At 41.8% G+C, this 19251-nt stretch overlaps 1 protein-coding gene across 3 annotated transcripts in view; it reads right to left on the bottom strand.

Annotated features, from left to right (window-relative positions):
- Window positions 1-19251, bottom strand: part of PCSK5 (proprotein convertase subtilisin/kexin type 5) — a 419139-nt gene that overhangs the window by 80952 nt on the left and 318936 nt on the right. For 2 of the 3 annotated variants that reach the window (XM_045840308.1, XM_045840309.1), the window contains exons 21-23: window positions 12852-12954; window positions 5829-5965; window positions 743-949 (exon numbers count right to left, since the gene is read on the bottom strand). In XM_045840308.1, the coding sequence (XP_045696264.1) occupies window positions 743-949; window positions 5829-5965; window positions 12852-12954 (447 nt within the window). Of the gene's footprint in view, window positions 1-742; window positions 950-5242; window positions 5348-5828; window positions 5966-12851; window positions 12955-19251 lie in introns of those variants that run through there. The other variant, XM_045840310.1, reaches the window with a different exon arrangement.

Below are 19251 nucleotides of genomic sequence, written 5' to 3'. Positions count from 1 at the left end.
TTTTTTAAAAAAGTTTTAAATCCTATACTACATTAGTAAACATTAAGAAGAAAAAAATATATTTTAATTACTCTAGAAATGCCTTGGAGCTCTTTTTAGAACCAGATTAGGCATAATTCTTATACAGAGCAGAGAAAGTCTGCAGTACTCTTACATGGAAGAGAACAATAATAATAAGTGCTATTTTTAAATATCCCTTCCCCTATGTAAGGTAAGGAATTGGGCAATAACTATAATGCATGATTCACAGCACATTTTAATATTTTCAGGTAGTTTTAAGAGGGCCGAGTCTCTTTGGCTCCTCACAGCAAGCGTCTTGGTGCTGTGCTCTCCTTTTTGCAAATGAAGAAAACAAGCAAGGCATGGAGAAATTGGACTAATTTTTCCCAGAGCATCATAACTAGTAGTTAGGAAGGAGAAAATTGTTGGCCATGACTTCCAGATTCTAATCTAATTTTCTCTCCACTGTACCCTACCCACAAACCCTCCACTCAAGATCCATTTCTGTGTGATTGGCTACGCTCATTATGTTCTTGGATTATGTCTGGGGAAACCCAGAGAAAAGGTGAGTGGGGAAGAGAGAGGGGCATCTATCACTGTTCCCACTTGATGTATAGTTACGTAAAGTCATCCCAGGCACTGACAGTAAACCAAGGAGACAATCTGAGAGTGTGGGACATCTGAGTGTCCAGCTCCTCCTGCCACCTCCTGGTGTAGGGCAGTGGCCCCAGATCAGCCTTACCTGGCCCACACTCGAACTTCTGGCAGGTGTGGTTGGTGGGTGCTATAAAGTAGCCGACCATACATCGTGTGCAGATGTGTGCGTTGTGGCAAAGTTCACAGTTGTCTGGGCAAGGCAGGCAGGCTTGCCCCTCGGCAGGGTAGTACCCCACCGGGCAGCTCTCCCGACACTCCCCCTGGTACAGGAGGCGCTTCTGGCCGTGCTTATCTGAATAGACAGAGAGGCAACAAAAAGAGGGGAAATGAATGCAATTAACCATGAAGCTAATGTACACAAAACTTTTTATTAAAAAAAATATGACCAAGTGCTTTGGCTCCTAGGGGACCAGGAGTATAAGAATGGATTTAATGAAATGTGCAATATCTGTAAACTTGTATTTGAAAAGTTTTCCTTGGGCTGCTTGCAGTATTCATGGAAGCTCACAGACCCGGGGGCTAGAGACCTCATGAGAATAAACAAATACTGATAGACAAGGTTTTTTCTTTTAAAAAGGACACTGCAGTCTTTTAGAATGATTTTGAATTCCATGATCAAAATCACATGCTTGTGTTAATTGTCTGAATTTTTGCACTGCTGCCAACTCCCACAATGGCGGCCCACTGAAGCACTAGACCAGGCATATGTCTTCAGCTCCTTTATAGGCATTCCGAAAAGTCCCTGAGCTTCTGTCAAGACTGGGCTCTACAAGGAAAGAATCAGCAGTACTTCTAGCATGAGACTATGGGAATTTACTCCTGGGTGAAGTGGAAAATTCTAATTAGTTACAAACAATTGCAATTAATAAAAAATATAGCATAATCAGTTACAAATAAATATATCAAAAAAGCAAGATTAATATGGATGCACCTAGAGGTCTTCTACCCTTCTCCTCTTGGAGTTTTTGTTTGTGCTGAGGATGTTTAGGATATCCACCTTCTCTGAATTAGATCTCCCATATGCTTTGTCTTCGGAAGAACAGCTGATCTGTGCTACCCAAAATAACTGGGGTCTACTATTCACTCATCATGTATCACATGAAGACCCAGAACCACTGACATTCAAAATGCAAGGATGCTGAATTTATGCACAAAGATAGCACTGACTATCTGACTATGATGTTACCAGTACAGAAACTGAAAGTCAGTATACTGTTAGATGGAACCACATGAAATTGCTAACATTCAACTATTTTTTACCCATAAACTTGGCACTCTCAAATGGTTTAACCTAATGTTTCTTATTTAGTTAAAGGCCTTGTTGAAATACAATAAAAAAAAACACACTCTTAGATTATGGGCTCTGAAGCCCCCTCTTTTCTGGTGGTGATTTTAGGCCAGAAGTCTGTTGGTTCTTGTGGGAACAAAAAATAAATAAATAAAGAGGGCTTCCATAGAGGTGGTGGAAAAGAGTCTACAGCCTCCACGTTTGAAAGGAGAGTCTTTGGGAGGATAAATACCCTTTGGGAGAGTACTTGGGAGATTCTGCAGCCATAGACCAGTGCTGTGGAGCACAAATCCCTGATTAGGTACTTGGAATCTCAGGAGACCACCCAAGGGGGTTGACCTTACAAGTTATGTTCTTCTCAGGCACACTGTGAGAGCCTAGCAAACCCCATTTCCATGACTCATTCAGAAAAGACCCTGTGTTCCAGAGGGCCAGACTTCTCAGACCCAGTTAGGAAGCTCAAGGTAGGTGGGAAATCTGCTCTCTCTCTGTCCAGCAGTTGTACAGTCTCTACACTTTGACATGGTGTCAACCCAGGACCCAGAGACTTGGGGACAGCCTGGCATAGAGTGAGTTCTAAATACATGTTTGCTGAATGATTGAATGACTGAGTGAGTGAATTAATATTTGGCAGTGTTCCTATTTTCCCAGCCCAGCCATCTGGATCTTGAAATAAAAAATTAACAACGATAGGTTCAGATAACAGAGAAAATGTTCTCCAACCCCATTTTTATTGTTTAGACATGGTTTTACTATTTTAGACAACTTTGGATATTATAATTTAGATTTATGGGACAGAGATTTGAAGGGCCTTGGTATTTAAAACATTCAGACCCTGCATGAGGGGCTCACTTAGATGCCTTGACCATGGCCAGCTTTCCCCATGGTCTTGGTCCAAGAGAATGCCAAGATTTGGTTATTTTTCTAATGGTCTGAGTAGTATAGCAGCTCACTAAGTTTGGTTTGATAATTTGTACACCCCATTGATTTAAATCCCAGTCATACATTTTTGGCTACTTGCCAAGAATTTAAATATTATAATTATGTGTAGGAGAAGCTGGTTCTATTGTAGTAATAGAAGGGCAGATATTTTTGCTAGTCACCAAATCTTTCATGTGATGAGACAAGGGTTAAAGTTCAGGAACTCCAAAAGAGGTTCAGATCAGCTTTCACTTATACTGAGGAGGAGTAATGAACTCTTTCCAGTTAATTCCACTTCATTACTGGAATTAATTATTTCCAGTTAATCTTTTAGCAGGTGATTTTGTTAGAAGAGAAGGCAAGGCAATGTGAAGACAGTGGATGTCTCCAGGAGGAAAGGAAGGTTGAGGGTTGAAGGCATGGTGGGGTGGGGGGAATTGCTGGAAAGAAGGAAAGAAAGAAAGGCCGAGGGACTCTGAAAATAAATTCTGTTTACTATTGCTGCTGGTTCACTTTGGTAGAGAATAAATATGGGAGAAAATTTAGAGTGAATCTTCACCATCATAGCTGGAGATCTGCCTGTCTGAAAGGATTCAGACCTAAATTTTACCAAAATTAAAATTAAGGGGTGACATTTCTATGAAATGATGGGAGAGACTTATTGACTTCCTAGCCACAGGATTCTCAGTCTTTTATGAAAGCCTACTGGTACAGAACTGTATCAGTTCACTCGTCGATCTTCTCTAGCACTATCTCACATGTTAGCTGTGTTAATACATGAACTAGGGGCATTATGCTCTTAATAGGAGAGAATCCTGCTGATCAGAGCTTGCTCAACAACAGTATCCTCTGTAGGAAGCCTCCTCTGCTCACTGCAGCTGAAAGTGAGTCTTCTTCTCTGACCTGTGGTAGGATTCCTGCTATTCATTTGGTTTTCAGTATTTTCTTGTTTTATAATACATGAGGACACACCCCTCTGTTAGACGTAAGTTCTTTGAAGGCAAGTATCATTTATTGTAATTTCCATGACAGTTTGTACAGTAACTTATAATGGGAAGGCAGAATGAATTTTTGTTAACATAATGGATTAAGCACACTTTCAAACAGAAAGAAACGTACAAGCATTAATGTGTGGATTGTTCTAAGTAGCAATAGGATATTTAGAACATTTTAGACATGTATTTAGCATTTGAGCTACTCCTTAAATGTGTGCTATGCATGAAGAATTAGTGTGTCTTAAATCTGAAAGGGATTTTAGATGGCATCTTCTCTGTGCTCCCCCTTTTTGCAAACAAGAAGAGACTTGAAGAGGTGAAGTGACAACCTAGAACTTAGGTTTTCTGATTGCTGGTACTGATGTTCTTTTTACTGAACCATTCATTCATTCATTTATATTTTGTGCCTTCCATATGCCGGACTCTATGCTAGTGCTCAAAATACAACAGAAAGCAGGTAAAACCATTCACTGCTCTTACAGGGCATAGTCTTATGGGCAAGGTGGGGATCAAGTGCGAGGAGGTTTATAAAGTGGGAAGTACAGGGTTCCAAGCATCCTCATATGAAGTGGGCTTAAATTAGGTAAGGAGGGTAAGGCAACCCTTACTGAGGAAATGACATTGAAACTGAGACCTAAAGGATGACTAGAAGGAGATCAGGAAGACAATGAGTGGGGAACATCTCAAGTGAAGTCTTTGAACAGCTGCAGAAGCTCAAATGCCCATAGGAATAAGGAAGTATAAACATTAACAGCAGCAGTAATATTAAGCTAATATTTTATTGAGTGCTTCCTATATAGCCAGCCCTGTTCTAAGTGCTTTGTTATTCTATCTCGTTTAGTCTTTTTTCATTTTTATCATAATCCTAGAATAGGGGAACCATTATCACCATCTTGTAAATGAGGAAAGAAACAGAATGAGCAGGCTGCAGACAAAATTTGACATAGATATACTTTGTATACATAAGAAACACAAAGAAATAATTTTAATCTATACAAAGAACTGTGTTATTTCCCATATTTCTTCAAAGCATGGTACTCTCAATTTGTTCCTTTTTCTTGATTTTATTACAAGCAAGAATAAAGATAAATAATTCTCTCCCACCAGAGATGCCATGGTGTTTGGTGATGGTGGTGACTGACAGCCCCAGAGTCAGTGAGAAAACCGGGGATGGTGAGGATGGTGGAGAAGCTGGCTGCAGTCAACTGCTACCAGGGAACGTAGACCCAGTGTTGCCAGGTCGTTCAAGTTTTTAAGAGAAACAAAAAAAGCCAGGTTTTTATTTATAGTTTCTCAATTTTAAAATTTGGCTCAAATTTTAAAGGTATGATTCAGGTCAAATAACATATGAATCAGTCCCACGTGAGGTCAAAGTAAGGGAGAGTCCTGTGAGGGGAGTGTGGACTGGAGCCGGCGGTTGAACTGCAGAGGACCTTCGAGGTCACCGGTCATGATCCAGTGACAGCATAAACCTGAGTTGCTAAAACTGGGACAGAGAAGGTCATATCTGTGTTTTAAAGTGGTTATTTTGTTCCCACAGGGTGCTGACAGCTTCTAAATGGCATAGCTCTTGGCTGAGGAGACCTAGGCACAACCTCTATTAGAGTATTTCTCTGAAAGGCAGAGTGTGTCTGCCTCAATTTCCTGGCTTTTCACTTTTACCTCAACAAATCTGAGCTTTACTGTCTGTCTCATGTCTGATATCATGTTCAGATGCCCCTTCTATCTCCTTCTTTGGAAGGACATTGCTTAGCTTCTCTCTCCTCTCCTCAGGGGCAGTGAGTCTACAATAATGTAAACTCAGATCCAGACAACAAGCAGAAACTTGGTTGAACACACTCTCTAATGAACAGCTGTTTAAACTCAACCCCTTTTCCCTAGAGATGACGCTTCTGAGTCACGCCACATAATGTCCCAACCCAAATAATGAAGCAACAAAGAGCAAGTGACCAACCAGATTTCCTCACCTACTCCACAGGAGGTGCAGTTGGAAGGCCCATTTCCTTGGCATTCTTGGCAGGTGTAGTGGCATAGCTGGCATTGGCTCTTAAATTCATATTTGCCCGAGGGACAGTCCAGAACGCAGCGGCCATCATCAAAAATCCTAGAGGAAAAGCAGGCTTTTAGAGTTTGTAAGGGTGACTTTCTGGAATAGCCTTAAGTTTCAGAACATGTGGTGTTTGTGTTTTGCTGCACAGGCATGGTTTCATTGTTCTAGAAGCAACAGGGATGCCTGGGACTGATCATCTTAGACCATGTGGGATATTAGTCACGTACCCATCCTTGGCCCAAGGTTTGGAGCCGACAGCAGGCGCACCAGAAACTGGCTGGGGATGCAGCCCTGATTCTGGTTGCAGATAAGCTAACCAGTGCCCCAGGGATTAAACCCATATTGTAGGCCACAGCCAAATGCAACCCACACTCAGATAATGGTCTTGGAACTTTCAAGACATAGGAACTCAGAATCCAGAGGCCTTGGAGAAAATGTTCTTCCTTTAGGTATGAACATGCCCACACTTTGCAAGGGAAATGTCAACTGTAAGGGCTCTCAGAGGATAGAATGAAGTACTGTTCTATAGCTTAGGTGCTACTTATAAACTTGGCCTATGCATGTGGCAAGTAATCAATGAACTCTAATTTTGTGTGTCATTTTTGCAAACATTTCCTGAAGTATAGGGCACCACATCTTCCTTTTCTGATCACATTTTCAATCACTTCTAAGGACACCATGGATAGCAGGTAAGCTTCTAAAACCTGCTTGGTTTCATGCACATACCACATATATCATAATGTCATGGCTAATATTTTCATAGTTTTATTTCTTCTTTTTCCCTTGCAAAGTAATCCCAAGAGCAAATGTGATTAAGTAAATTGTATCCAAGAATTTTGCTCAGAAAAATTCAAAATTGGTGCCCAAATGCAAGAGTCAGATGGGTATGTGAACAGATGAGATGAGCTGGGGGGCTCACCCCCCAGAGCTTCTAATTCAGTAGTTCCAGGGTGGAGAGAGCTGAGAGGGTGTATTTTTTGACACATTTCGGAGTGATGCTCATGCAGCTGGTCTAGAGAACACACTTGAGGACTGCACACCTTCTGCTCACTGATAGTCTGGATGGATTACTATGGGGTTTGCTAAATGATTCCTATGTAATACAGGTGGTACCAGATTGGTGTCTTGTAGTATGTCTTTAGAGTAGTAGTTATTGTGTCAGTTGGATGATTAACTGAGCACATAGTACATATATGCCACTGAGGGCATAATGCTGGCATCCAAGCCTTTCTTCCACCTCTGTCTACTCAGACTGGATGTCACATGGGAGGCCAGGTATAGGTCTCATGCCACTTCTTCCTGGGGTGGCACCGGCACTGTTTGCATAGGTAGAGCCAGCCCTGAAGTAGGGATAGGCATTTCAATCCCAAGCTTGGAGGAAATTGGGTGGAGCAAGGTTTGCTGAATAGAGTGTTACTGGCAGCCTTCCATCTTGTTCCTACTCTCTGAAATTCTGTGTCATTTGCATCTGTTTGGAATCAGGTTGGGATTAAAGCCAACAGCATAGAATAGAAGGCTATCTCATTCCCATCCCCCCCAGGTTCTGGTCACCATACCCAGCACCACTGGGGGCCAATCCTTGGCTCACTGCAGAGCATGGAGACCAGTCCTAAACAGACACCCACACACGTGGGATGTCTTCGTCCAAACAGATCCCCTGAACCATGGCGTATGATGAGAAGACTGTGTTCCCAGCCCAGACTTTTAGCTGATGGTACTAATGCCAACTTGGAATATCCCGATCTCACCCTTCCTCTGCTTTTTGAGCTAGAAGATTTTTCAAGGGATAATTTGGATGTAGCTAGTTAAAAAACAAAACAAAACAAAACCCCCCTCCCTTTAAGAAAAACTGAGCAAGAGCTTCCTGGGGTTTTTAAACAAAGAAGCTATTCGATGCTCTGCCGAAAAAGAGAGTGGGACATGTTTACTTGTGAGGGTTCATTTTTTTGCTAAAAGAAAAGGGGATGGAAAGTATATCATTATTTTGTCCTTTATAGAAAGATATGACAGATTAGTTAGGGAGAAATTATTTCTCTTTAGAGGGACGACTAATAGTTTCAATGATGGGAGCCATCTAAAATCATCCAGAAACTGGTGTGGGGGTGAAACATGGTGTCATATTTCTTATGTTGGTACTGGGCCACCTTTCTTACTTGAGTGCCTGATTAAGCACATAATGGTGCTTTAGATCACCTCCGTCCACCTCTGCCCTAAGGAAAGCACAGGGACACACCCAGTTTTTGTAAGAACATGATTCTTTGTAAAGATCAAAAGGCAGAGAAAACAGTCAGCCTTAAGTGCAGGCCCTGAATTATGTCATCACCCATGCCCCCAAACCCCTCAAGAAAACTTGCCAAAGAACTTGAAGAAAAGTACCCTTTCGAGCAGTGCAGATTTACACTGGCACCAACAAACCCTCCCTAGTGGAGGAGAATGGATACTTGCCCTGGTCTCCATGGGGCCCAAATCATCTCTGAGATCACCAGTCAGCCAGTTTGAGCATTTCTGAGATGCTCAGACAAGGTCATCTGTACAGGCAAAGCACTTCTCTCCCCAAATCACACATGCTCTTGGCCTTTCCCTAACCAGTGAACCATCTTGGTCCATCAGGGCTCATGGAAAGGAAGAAGGTGGCAAAACCGAGTGCTAAAGAGCTGGGCAGAGGTGATGTTCTCAACATTGGTACTGGATTCTCCAGAAGCCCCAGGAGTGAGTATGTGTGTGTGTGTGTGTGTGTGTGTGTGTGTGTGTGAGAGAGAGAGAGAGAGAGAGAGAGAGAGAGAGAGAGAGAGAGAGAGAGAGGGAGAGAGAGGGAGAGAGAGAGGGAGAGAGAGGGAGAGAGAGAGGTGAATTGGAATGGAAGAGATGACAAGTCAGGGTTAGCTGTCCTCTGTGCTGATTAGTTTGGCCTAAATAAAGCCATAGGAAGGGCGTTTAATGTAACTCCTTGGTGCTTTAATGTTTTAACAGAATGAAATCTGGCAAAAGGCTTTTTTTTTTCCCTTGAATTGATTGAAACAGATCAAATAAAACTTTAGAGGGTGGGTAAGAACAGAGGTATCTTTTACATGCTTTTAATTAGTTTGTCAACTCTGTAGCTGCTTCAGGGCTGGGCTGGGAGATCAGCCTGCGCAGTGGGGACCACAGCCTGACAGAGCAATGCAACAGTGGTTCAAGTTTTAAATAATTTTTAAGAATCTAAATCCAAGAGTTGATGAAAACATAGAAGGAAAACTAGAAGTTGAAGAGAAGACTTTTAAATTTTTGATTTCCCATAGAACAACTTCAGAGTTCAATTATTATTTTAAAATTATATTATGGAAAAATTTAAGTATATATAAAATAAAAGTATCATTGTACTTTTTATGAAAGTTCAATGAAGAATATCATTGCTGTATTCTTCACTCAGCTTCAACAGTTAGCATCAACACACGGCCGATCTTATTTCATCTCAATCCCAACTGATTTACTTCCCTCCCATATGGTTGTTTTTTAAAGATTTGCTTATTTACTTTTAGACAGAGGGGAAGGGAGGAAGAAAGTGAGGGAGAAAAACATCAATGTGTGGTTGCCTCTTGTGTACCCGCAACTGGGAACCTAGTCTACAACCCAGGCATGTCCCCTAGACTGGGAATCAAACTAGCAACTCTTTGGTTCACAGGCCAGTGCTCAATCCACTGAGCCACATCAGCCAGGCCATGTTGTTTTGAAAATACCTCTAAGTTAAATTCCCTTAGAGATGAATTTTATTCTACCAGGACTGGAGATATCCAAAAAGTTTAGAATAAGAAGAAACTCAAGGAGACCAACTGTCCTGGTTATCCTGTTCATCCCCCCTTCCTCCTGCCCAGATCCGTCTGCCAGCATGGTCTGTGCTGGAGTTGTGTTCACTAGGAACCGCTTCTCCAGGCTCACTTCTCTCACTTGCAAGTGGTGTTTCCCACTGGCCTCTGGTTAGTTTTAGACAGGGGGAGACACCATTGGGGTCTGAGGGTGGAAGGAGAGATTGGGGTATTTATTCCAACCAAAGCCATAACTCTGTTTCCCCCTTCCATGGCTCTAGAGTGGCTGTGTCCCCTCTAGCTCTAGTTTCTACAAGGAGTGACCCCAAAACCTGGAATTTATTTATTAAAAAATTATGTATTTATTCTTACATGTTCAAACTTCAGTCACCTTCCATTTGATGTTCTCCATTTGATGTAATACATCTATCGAGACATTTTTTTTCCCACTGCTCAAGACAGTTTTGAGCTCAGCAATTTTGATGCCTTTTAGTGCTTCTGCTGTTTTTTGTTTCACATCTTCCACATTGGCAAAATATTCTCCTTTGAGGACTTATTTCAGGGGAAAAAAGTCACTTGGGGGGAGATTGGGTGAATAGGGAGGGTGGGGCATGTAGGTCATGCCATTTTTGGTAAAAAAAAATGCTGAATACTCAGTGTGGTGTAGTCAGGTGCACTTATAAATCATCCAACATGAAATGGGTAAATGCGTTGAAAGAGTCTTCAAGAAAGTTTCACTGCAGCTGACACAACACAGCCTCTCACAACAACACATCTGGCACACTGATACAGATGGGTTCCTCGAATACTCACCAATGGGGGAAGCCTGTACTACAAGGGGCCTGCCTTCCAGAAGATAATTCCAGCTTCTTTTGGGTCCCCCCTAATGCAGGGTGTCTCCTCTTCCATGGTTGCAGCTTTAGCTTCAGGCCTAGGGTGTTAAGGCTATCCCACTATTGCTTGTCTCTGAGTGCATTACCATCCCTTGACTTTGACTTTCTGACTTGCCTGTAAGAATTCATGGGCCTTGAACCTAACTCAGAGCTGGACAGAAACCAAGTGCTGAAGACTGTCTTGAGCCTGACCAGGTAGCTAAGTTGGTTAGAGCATCGTCCCTGTATGCCAAGGTTGTGGGTTTGATGTCCAGTCAGCACACATAGAAGAATCAACAGATGAATGCATGAATAGGTAGAACAAAAAATCAATGTGTCTCTCTCTCTTAAAATCAACCAACCAATCAATCAATCAATCAATCAATCAGTAAAAAGACTGTCTTGAATGGACCTGATGCCACTTAAGGAAATACTTTGGCAAATAATTTGCTGTAGTTTTCAGGAACAAATAAATTGACGTCATCTTTCAAAGCAGTTTCTTTCTTCTCATCTTTTCAACCCCCTTCCAGGAAAATGCAGGTAAGCGAAGAAGTCAGATAGTCCATTGCCATGATATGATGCCCTTTCTCGGACATATTTGCAGGTAACTGACACCAAGGAAGAGGACTGGGCAAAGAATTGAGTGCTCAGGGAGATGAGAAGAAAATTGTTCCTGTGGAACAAGATTTCCTTAGAAGTATATCCTGGTTCAAGATCCATACACATGTATTTCTTTCTTCAAAAGTTAAAAAATCATGGGCTGCTTAAACAAGTTAAACTACCCATATGGCCCAGGAGGTGTACCTCTCATCTCGTACCTGTGGGCTTAGATACTTCTTGAATGGCCATTTATGGTAGTTGAAGTCTTTCTCACTTCTGGTGAGCCTGAGGCGGTCATGACTTCTGGACTGTACACAGGACAAAAGTAGCTGCTTTATTAAACAACTGATAAATGTTCTCTTTGTTCAAGGATGTCCAGATATGCAACGGAATTTGATTATGGATATGGTAAAGAGTTAGAGGAGAAATAGGACCCATTTTTAGAAAGCTGTCTGTATCTAATAGAGTGCCCTGAAGCTGCTTTAAAGCTAATTCAGTATTTAGAGGTATGGGTACTTCAAAGAGACACTTGGCAAATGTTATCACACTTACCACTGAGGATACTTAAGACTCTTCTTTTGTGTTTCCCTCCCTCTCTCCTTTCCTCTCTCCATTCTCATTCTGAGGGAACTGTCTGGAGAGCCAAGCCCCCGATGTTGATTACACACTTTATAAAGTTCAATAAAACACACATTTATTGAATTATTACTATATGTTGATCACTGTCGGGGAATAAAGAGAAATAAATACACTGCAGTTCCTGCTCAGCATGTTGCAGTCCTGAGGGAGAGTTAGACACAGTGACTATGCAGGGCAGAGGGACACCCCTCCCAGAGATTCACCTGCCCCTGAACAGCCTCGTCCCACTGGTCTGGGGAGAGACTGTGCTTCCTGCGCATTAAGCAGAGCAGTGGCGGGCCACTCAAACGGCTAGTCAGTCAACACATAGTAAGTGCTAGAACCAGAGGAGTGTTAACAAAAAATATGACAAGCTTATAATTCTCTTTATTAGAAATTTTCAGTTAATTAGAAATTAGCGTAGATGCTTATCCTATTTGGATACTTAGTATTTCCTGGTTCATTCAATGCTTGAACATTTGAGTGCCTACCATTTTCCTAGCACTGTGCTAGAAAATAGAAATACAAAGATGAGTATTTTAAGGAGCATATAGTCTAACAAAGGGATAGATTTGTAAATGAATGTCTTGAAATGTCACAGTTGCTCTTATGGGAGTTTATACAGAGACAGAGGAACATAAAGAGGAAGAAGTTAATTCTTTTGGGAAGAGGTCAAAAAATGCCTTCCTAGAACAGTTCACCCATGACCTGATTCTCAAGATTGGAGTAGGAATTTGCTCAGCAGATGGGGATGATGGTGGAGGGGTGGCTGTGCAGAAAGGGATGAGACTCCAGGCATTCAAGTCACCACCATCTTCATTGATGAGAAGACTCCTCTAGTGTTCAGAGTACTGATTCTTGCAGTGGATACTGGGCATCCAGTCCAGTGGATACTGGGCATCATCTCTGGAGAGAAGATGCTCCAGACCATGGAGGGTTACTGTGTCATGGGAAAGAGCTTGATTCTTTTTCCTGAAGTTCCAAAATGTGTCTCTTAGCAGGTAAGCACCTTCTCTCTCCATCCTGCAACCCATGAACTACCAGCCATAGGAGACAGACACCACTCACCTGGTGATGGGGCAGCCAGTGCAGTGTTCCTGGGCCGGCCCCCAGCACTTGGCACACGAGGCTTCACACATCTGGCAGCGGCCATGCTCATCAGTGTATTCTCCTGGGGAAAAAAAACCTAGCTGTTTACCTCATTTCTACGTGGCAGTGCTCTCTGGGCTGTCAGTCTGAGAGCAGCCAGACCTGTCTGTGGCTGCCTGAGAGCAATGGAGACAACACAGAGAAAAGGACCTTGAATGGCTTCAGTGGCCAATCCTAAATCCTGACCTTATAATAACAACTGCTCCTCTCCCAAGGGCCCTGGAAGTTGGAACCTTGGAAAATCATGAGGCAATGACATAATTTTGGATCCAGTCGAAATGTGTTACAGATTTTATAAATAGATGCCAAGGGGGCTTCCTACAGGACCCTTCACTGAGCTCCTGCTGACTTTCCCATTTAAAGCTGAAGACTTATGGCCCACAGAGATCCCACTTACAGCCCTGGTTTAAGTTAAGCAACAAACTGGACTCGCCTAGATCTTGTCCTATCACTCTGGGGAGGATTGTGATTACTTGTTAAGAAGGGGAGTTGAAGCTTGGCTGACATTTGACAGATGTCAGCTGCCTCTCGCCATGAAAGTGTAACAGTGAAGAGATAGCCAGAGAATTCTTCATTTAATTGGAAAGCTTATCTTTCCCAAGCAAAAACATACATGAGGCCTTTCTACAGAAGCAGGGTCGGCTCCACCAACCCCTTGTAGACATTTAAGAAATCACTCCCACTGCAAAGGTGGTAGAGAGAGGTGAACCTCACCAAAAGTGATATTCCAGTGATGGGTCTCTACTCACTGAATTCAGCCCTCAATTCACACTATACTCATCCTCTCATCCCATTGTCTTAAAAGAAGTTGACTTCAAAGAAACTGAAATTCCTTCAGTCTGATTCAAAGAGGCACTTTGTATGGCTTAGAAATTGATCATGCTCAGGAACTATGGATTTGGATTTCATCAGAGTCACAACCTTCACTTGCCTCCTACCCAGCTTTCACAGCCCTCTAAGCATGCCTGAACAGTGTCAGTCTAAGACCCAGCCAGAGTGGTGAGGTGGCAGGACTTGCCTATGGTTTAATCAAGTGGTGTTGCTGAAACTCTAAGGTTCACTGCCTGGTTTATTGTAGCTGTATGGAAAAAAGCCCTGGGAATGTAGACTTGACTGGTGAGGAATTGAGGGAAGTCCATTCCCCCGCTTTTCCCCCATAATCTTACTGAATGAGTTCAGCTGAGTAAGGTAAACCTTATATATGCAATTACATATGCCCTTACTAGCACTAAACCACAAAAATGAGTGAGCCTTGGAGTGAGTAGCCAGTGGGGGCAAAACATGGAAATGTGCAAATTGTTCACTGCACAAGGTGCCTGCCCAAACTGTCACCTGGAGTTGGAAACCCAGCCTGTGTTGATTTTGCCAAGCTGTGCAAACTGGCATTCACTGCCTCTTTCTCTGTAGGGAGTGGAGCGCCTTTCACTAGTTCACACAACAGTGTTAGATTGGACTATTTTCTTGGTAATCAGTAGTCCCAAGGCAGAAAAAAAGCTGGGACTTCTGTCTAGTACGAGTGTTGATTTCAAGTTGGGAATGTCACTCAATGTAGACACATTTATGCAGCCTTCTTCCTATTTATTCAGGCTCCCCTATTTCACCTCTTAATTATTGCCCTTGTGTAATCTCTTTGCTTGTGCCACGAGGCACAACCAATTGAGCAGGGTAATTATCAGTCCAGGCACCAGTTAGCTGAAGAGCAGAGGAGCTAGGGCCTGGTAGGAACAAGTAGAGCTTGCCTACCTTACACATGCTAATGATTTGTGTTGGATGATAGCTACACACCCTTCAAAATATACGTGCAGAGTGGAACAGGTATGGGGGAGCATCACAGAGGCTTTTAAACCCAAAGAAAATGTTTTCTAGAGAAATATTGGATCATAGCTTGTTCATTCATTCATTCATCATTCACTCATTCATTCCATGGATATTTTTTGAATACCTATGTGCCATGTACTAGGTGAGATTTTGAGATATATAAATTAAAAGGGCCCTACTCTTGGGTTCTCAAAGATTTTTGGGAAGAACGCTCTATAAGGAAATATTTATAATTCAGATGCTAACCAGGAGCCTTCAGCTTCTTTGGATAGGCTACACTGAAGTCTAAAACAGAAGAGCAAGGGCATACCCTGGACTCTGCTAGACCTAGATGCAAAGACGATTATTTTGCCTTGACATTGGTACCTATAAAAACGGACACAGTGGTTTGGTTCTCCTAACTTACCGCCCATCCACCCTAATCTCTGTGGTGCATTAGATTTAATGCTAGGGTGGGTTTTTAAACTAAATACACCTTGCTCTACTAAGTTGAGTGCTATTTAGATGGTTTTGAGAGTTATACCATATCTGCACCCAAAGTTTCCCTTGTAGTTACAGATGATTCATGGTTATGTCAAGCAAGGGTTATACAGATACTACTGTGGAAATTTTCAATTCTCTGGTGTCTTTTGTTTGCTTCTCTCTTGGCTTCCATAAGCCAGTAGGTGGCACTGATATCCTGCCCTCGTCCATCCTTTTCTGATCTGCTAAACTATCATTGCCTCTATTGGCATTCAAAGTTATCATCACCTTAGAAATAATCATCACTTGAAATTGCCCCATCTCTGAGATTTTAAATATCTCCTTCCAAACACAACCTTCTTATGCTCCAGTATGGTGAGCTCAGCCCAATTGATTATCCTTTCATTCATCTTTCTAGTTCCCTCTTGCATTTCTCACTGGAGCTAGGTCAAACTGCTCTAAGACCCAAGTTAGAATGGAGCACCCATTCTTTCTCAGAAGGTGATCGCACAATGTAATTTGCTGATGATATACTGAATTTCCCCAGCATCATTTTTTCTCAATGCCAATATTCCTTTCTTTCCTCTCCTGGACTGTTCACTTGTCTCCTGTCTCTGAGGAAGGTACGTCTCTCCTCCTGGCCTTTGTCAACTCTCCATCTAATGCTTTTAATCTTCCCTCAGGATATTTCTCCACCAGTATCTCTGCCTTCAATCTTGTCTCCACATTTCTCATTAGTCTTTGATCTACAAATGTTCTCCCCAACCTGCAACCTTCCCAAGCACTTTTCTTTTTTGATAAGTGACCCTTGAAACATGTTTTTTGCTCCTACCATTTGGAAACAAAATGGAGAAAACCTCATGACCTTGAAGCTTATGTAAGCAAGTCAGCGCAGGACACTAAACTGTACCTCTTCCCAGTCTTCACGCCTCTTAACTTTAGAGCAAACTCTGGCTTTAGAACAGATGAGAATAGAGGGACCTGCCTTAATTTTCATATTTATGTGGATGTCCAATTAGTTACATAAACAACCGCCCCAGCCCTTGCAGGCACAAGTTTCCTGCTACACATTTGAAACCAGAGAAACCAGATTCCAAGGACATGGCAAAGTTGCTTTTTTTTTTTTTTTGGTTGTTGGAGCAGCAAATTCTTCTCATCTGTGTGTGTTGCACAACGAAGCTGAATGTTTATGACAGGAGTGATATACAAAATTTTTAGAGAGAAATCATTTTTAGCACAGATGGCTGGGGCCAATATTTTGTTCTCCATCCCATCCTACAAGCTCTTCCTTCTGGTGTCTTCATCCATTACTGTTATGTCCAAATTATCTTTCTTCTGTGATCAACAGTTTTTCATTCCCTTTGAGTTCCTTTTTCATCTCATCCTATAATAGTTTAAAGGACATTGAAGAAGTGTCTCATGAGGAGCAATGATATCTCAAAAGTTGAAGACACAGCTTAAAAATTAATACTTGCAAATTTTTAAATTTTTAAATTTACAAGTAAGTGGTGTGCTCTGGTTGTTCCACTTCTTGGGAACATTAGAGCATATGTTTGTGTTAATGAATCTAAGTTATAAATAAACTTTATGAAATCGTCCAGAATAGGTATACATTTATTATACCATGCACAGCTACTAAACTCGGTTGAGAATAATGTAACAAAGGACTCACCGAGCCAGAAGAACTTCATTTCTCTTCAGAAACACTGTGCTTTCTTTTATGCCTCATAATATTTCTCTATGGATTAGGGCCACATTTGAGTTTAAGCACATAAATATATAAACTAAATAAATTAATAAACACATAGGGAAATAGGTTATCATGTGAGTCTAGAACAGCTTTTTTAGCAAGAGTGATTGGTAAGAGAAGATGGGATACGTTTGAAGAGAAACCAGCCATTTGGTTTTGATCTGGTTGTTTCAGTGAGCAGTCATGGGGCAGACCTTGTAGACCTCGGTTCATACACTGTCACTCAGGGCCAGGAGGCAGAGTGGGACTTTCCTGAGTGACTACAACCTCAAGTGCTAATCAAATGATACTGTCTTTTTGCAAGGATGCCAGTACCTAGTTTCTAACCTGATACCACTGTGTAAAGACAGTTAGTGTGAAAAGAAATCCATATATTTCTTACTTTTCACCAGCTACAATAAATACTCAGGTACACTTTCAACTAATTACATACTAATGAAATAATTTAGTTTTTACGCATCATTAAATGTGAAATTTTATAACAAGGGCCAAACTCTGAGGCCATCTACCTCATATGGCCAATATCTTCACCTAAAAGTCTACACCAGCGACTTTCAACCTTTTTCATCTCATGGCACACACAAACTAATTACTAAAATTCTGCAGCACACCAAAATATATATTTTTGGCTGATCTGACAAAAAATAGATATAATTTTTATTTATTCACACTGGAAAGCTATTGTGCTGGGTGTTATCATTTTGTTATTTGACAGTCTAAGGGAAAAGAGGTCGGTGCCCCATAGTCAGGTATCGCATGCACTCTGGTTGAAAATCAGTGTTCTACACAGTCATCCAGCCTTAAAAAGGAAGGACATCCTGACACATGCTACACCATGGGTGAACCTGGAAGACATTAGGCTAAGTGAAATAAACCAGTCACAAAAAGACAAATACTGCATGTTCCATTTATACAAGGCACCTAGAATAGTCAAATTGAGTAGGACAGAACATAAATTGGCTGTTGCCAGGTGCTGGAGAGGAGGGGAAAATGGGGAGATATTGCTAATGTGTACGTGGTTTCAGCCAGGGAGATGGAACAGTTCTGGGAATGCACGGTGGCAATAGTCACACTGTGATGTGAATGTCATTAACACCACGGAACTGCAAGGTTAAAATGGTAAATTTATGTTTTGAATATTTCAGCACAATTTATAAAGTCTACATGATGAGATTGTTTCTTTCTGCCCAAACTTAATTTTAACCAAGAAACTCCGGATTGTCTGCCCTTTGGGATGGGTCCAGAGAGCACCGACCATCTTGGGGAGCCAGTCTGTTGAACTGAGGCTTAGGAGATCTGTGAGAATAGAACTAGATGGATAAATGGGTAAAGTTTGTGCTAATGGAGACATCTGGCAGATGGAACACTGTGCTTTTTCTTTTCATTAGGATCCACAAAGGCAGAATGAACATCCAGCAGCTAGAGGGAGAGTCTGCTTCTACACATTGGAGGTGCCTGGAGGCCACCGCTTTGCTCTCTCATCCCCTGAACAACTTCCCCTTTTTCTCCTCCATAAGACTTTCTGATTGCCAAGGGTTGGGGGTGGGGTGTTCCACCTGTGTGGTTTGTGCAGACACCCTAAAATGCTACTCTTGCCCCACTCCCAACTCCATGGATTGGCACTCCATCAAAAAAGAATGGATTGAAGAAATTATGGGTCTAACACACTTGTAAATTTTTTAGCTTACGTTAGTCCATACATTGTCCAAAGATCAAGGAATTAAAAGTTGATCCTTTTTGTTTCCACTGTTATTTTGAGTCCTGACCTCAATCAGGATGGAAAAAAAAAATGTATGTGAAGTGCAGTCTTGCCCAACACGCCTAAATCTAGCAGTGATAGAGTAGTCACACAGGCTCCCAGCATTGACACCTACCATGTTACAAATGTTGTTCTATGTAATGTCTAACTTAAACAACAGTTCCTTTTATAAACAAGAAACTGAGGCTCAGAGAGAAGTCTTGCATGAATTCATTCAACTAGCCAAGTGATCGAGTTGGACTATGACCTAGGTATGTCTGAGCCCATGCCCTTTCTGCAGTATTTCCCTGGTACGGATTCATTTCTCCCTGTACATGCTTCCCCTTTGGTGTTCCACATAGCTTTGCTATTTGTAAAAAGACAGAACTGAGCACATGGCTTGTCTAAACCTTTTGGAGAGTGAATCAAAAGGGAATTCATTGTGAAAACAAATGAATGTTGAGCAGGCTTTCTGCACAAAGATTTACTTGGTGTTTGAATAGACCCTCCATATTTATATTTTCTCTGGTAAAATGGCCACCATTGATTAA

Source organism: Phyllostomus hastatus, unplaced genomic scaffold (genome assembly GCF_019186645.2).
Source record: "Phyllostomus hastatus isolate PE091 unplaced genomic scaffold, TTU_PhHast_1.1 phas_contig_34, whole genome shotgun sequence".
Classification (NCBI taxonomy): Eukaryota; Metazoa; Chordata; class Mammalia; order Chiroptera; family Phyllostomidae; genus Phyllostomus; species Phyllostomus hastatus.
Note: the sequence above shows the minus strand (reverse complement) of the source record. Positions and strands in the feature narration are given on the sequence as shown.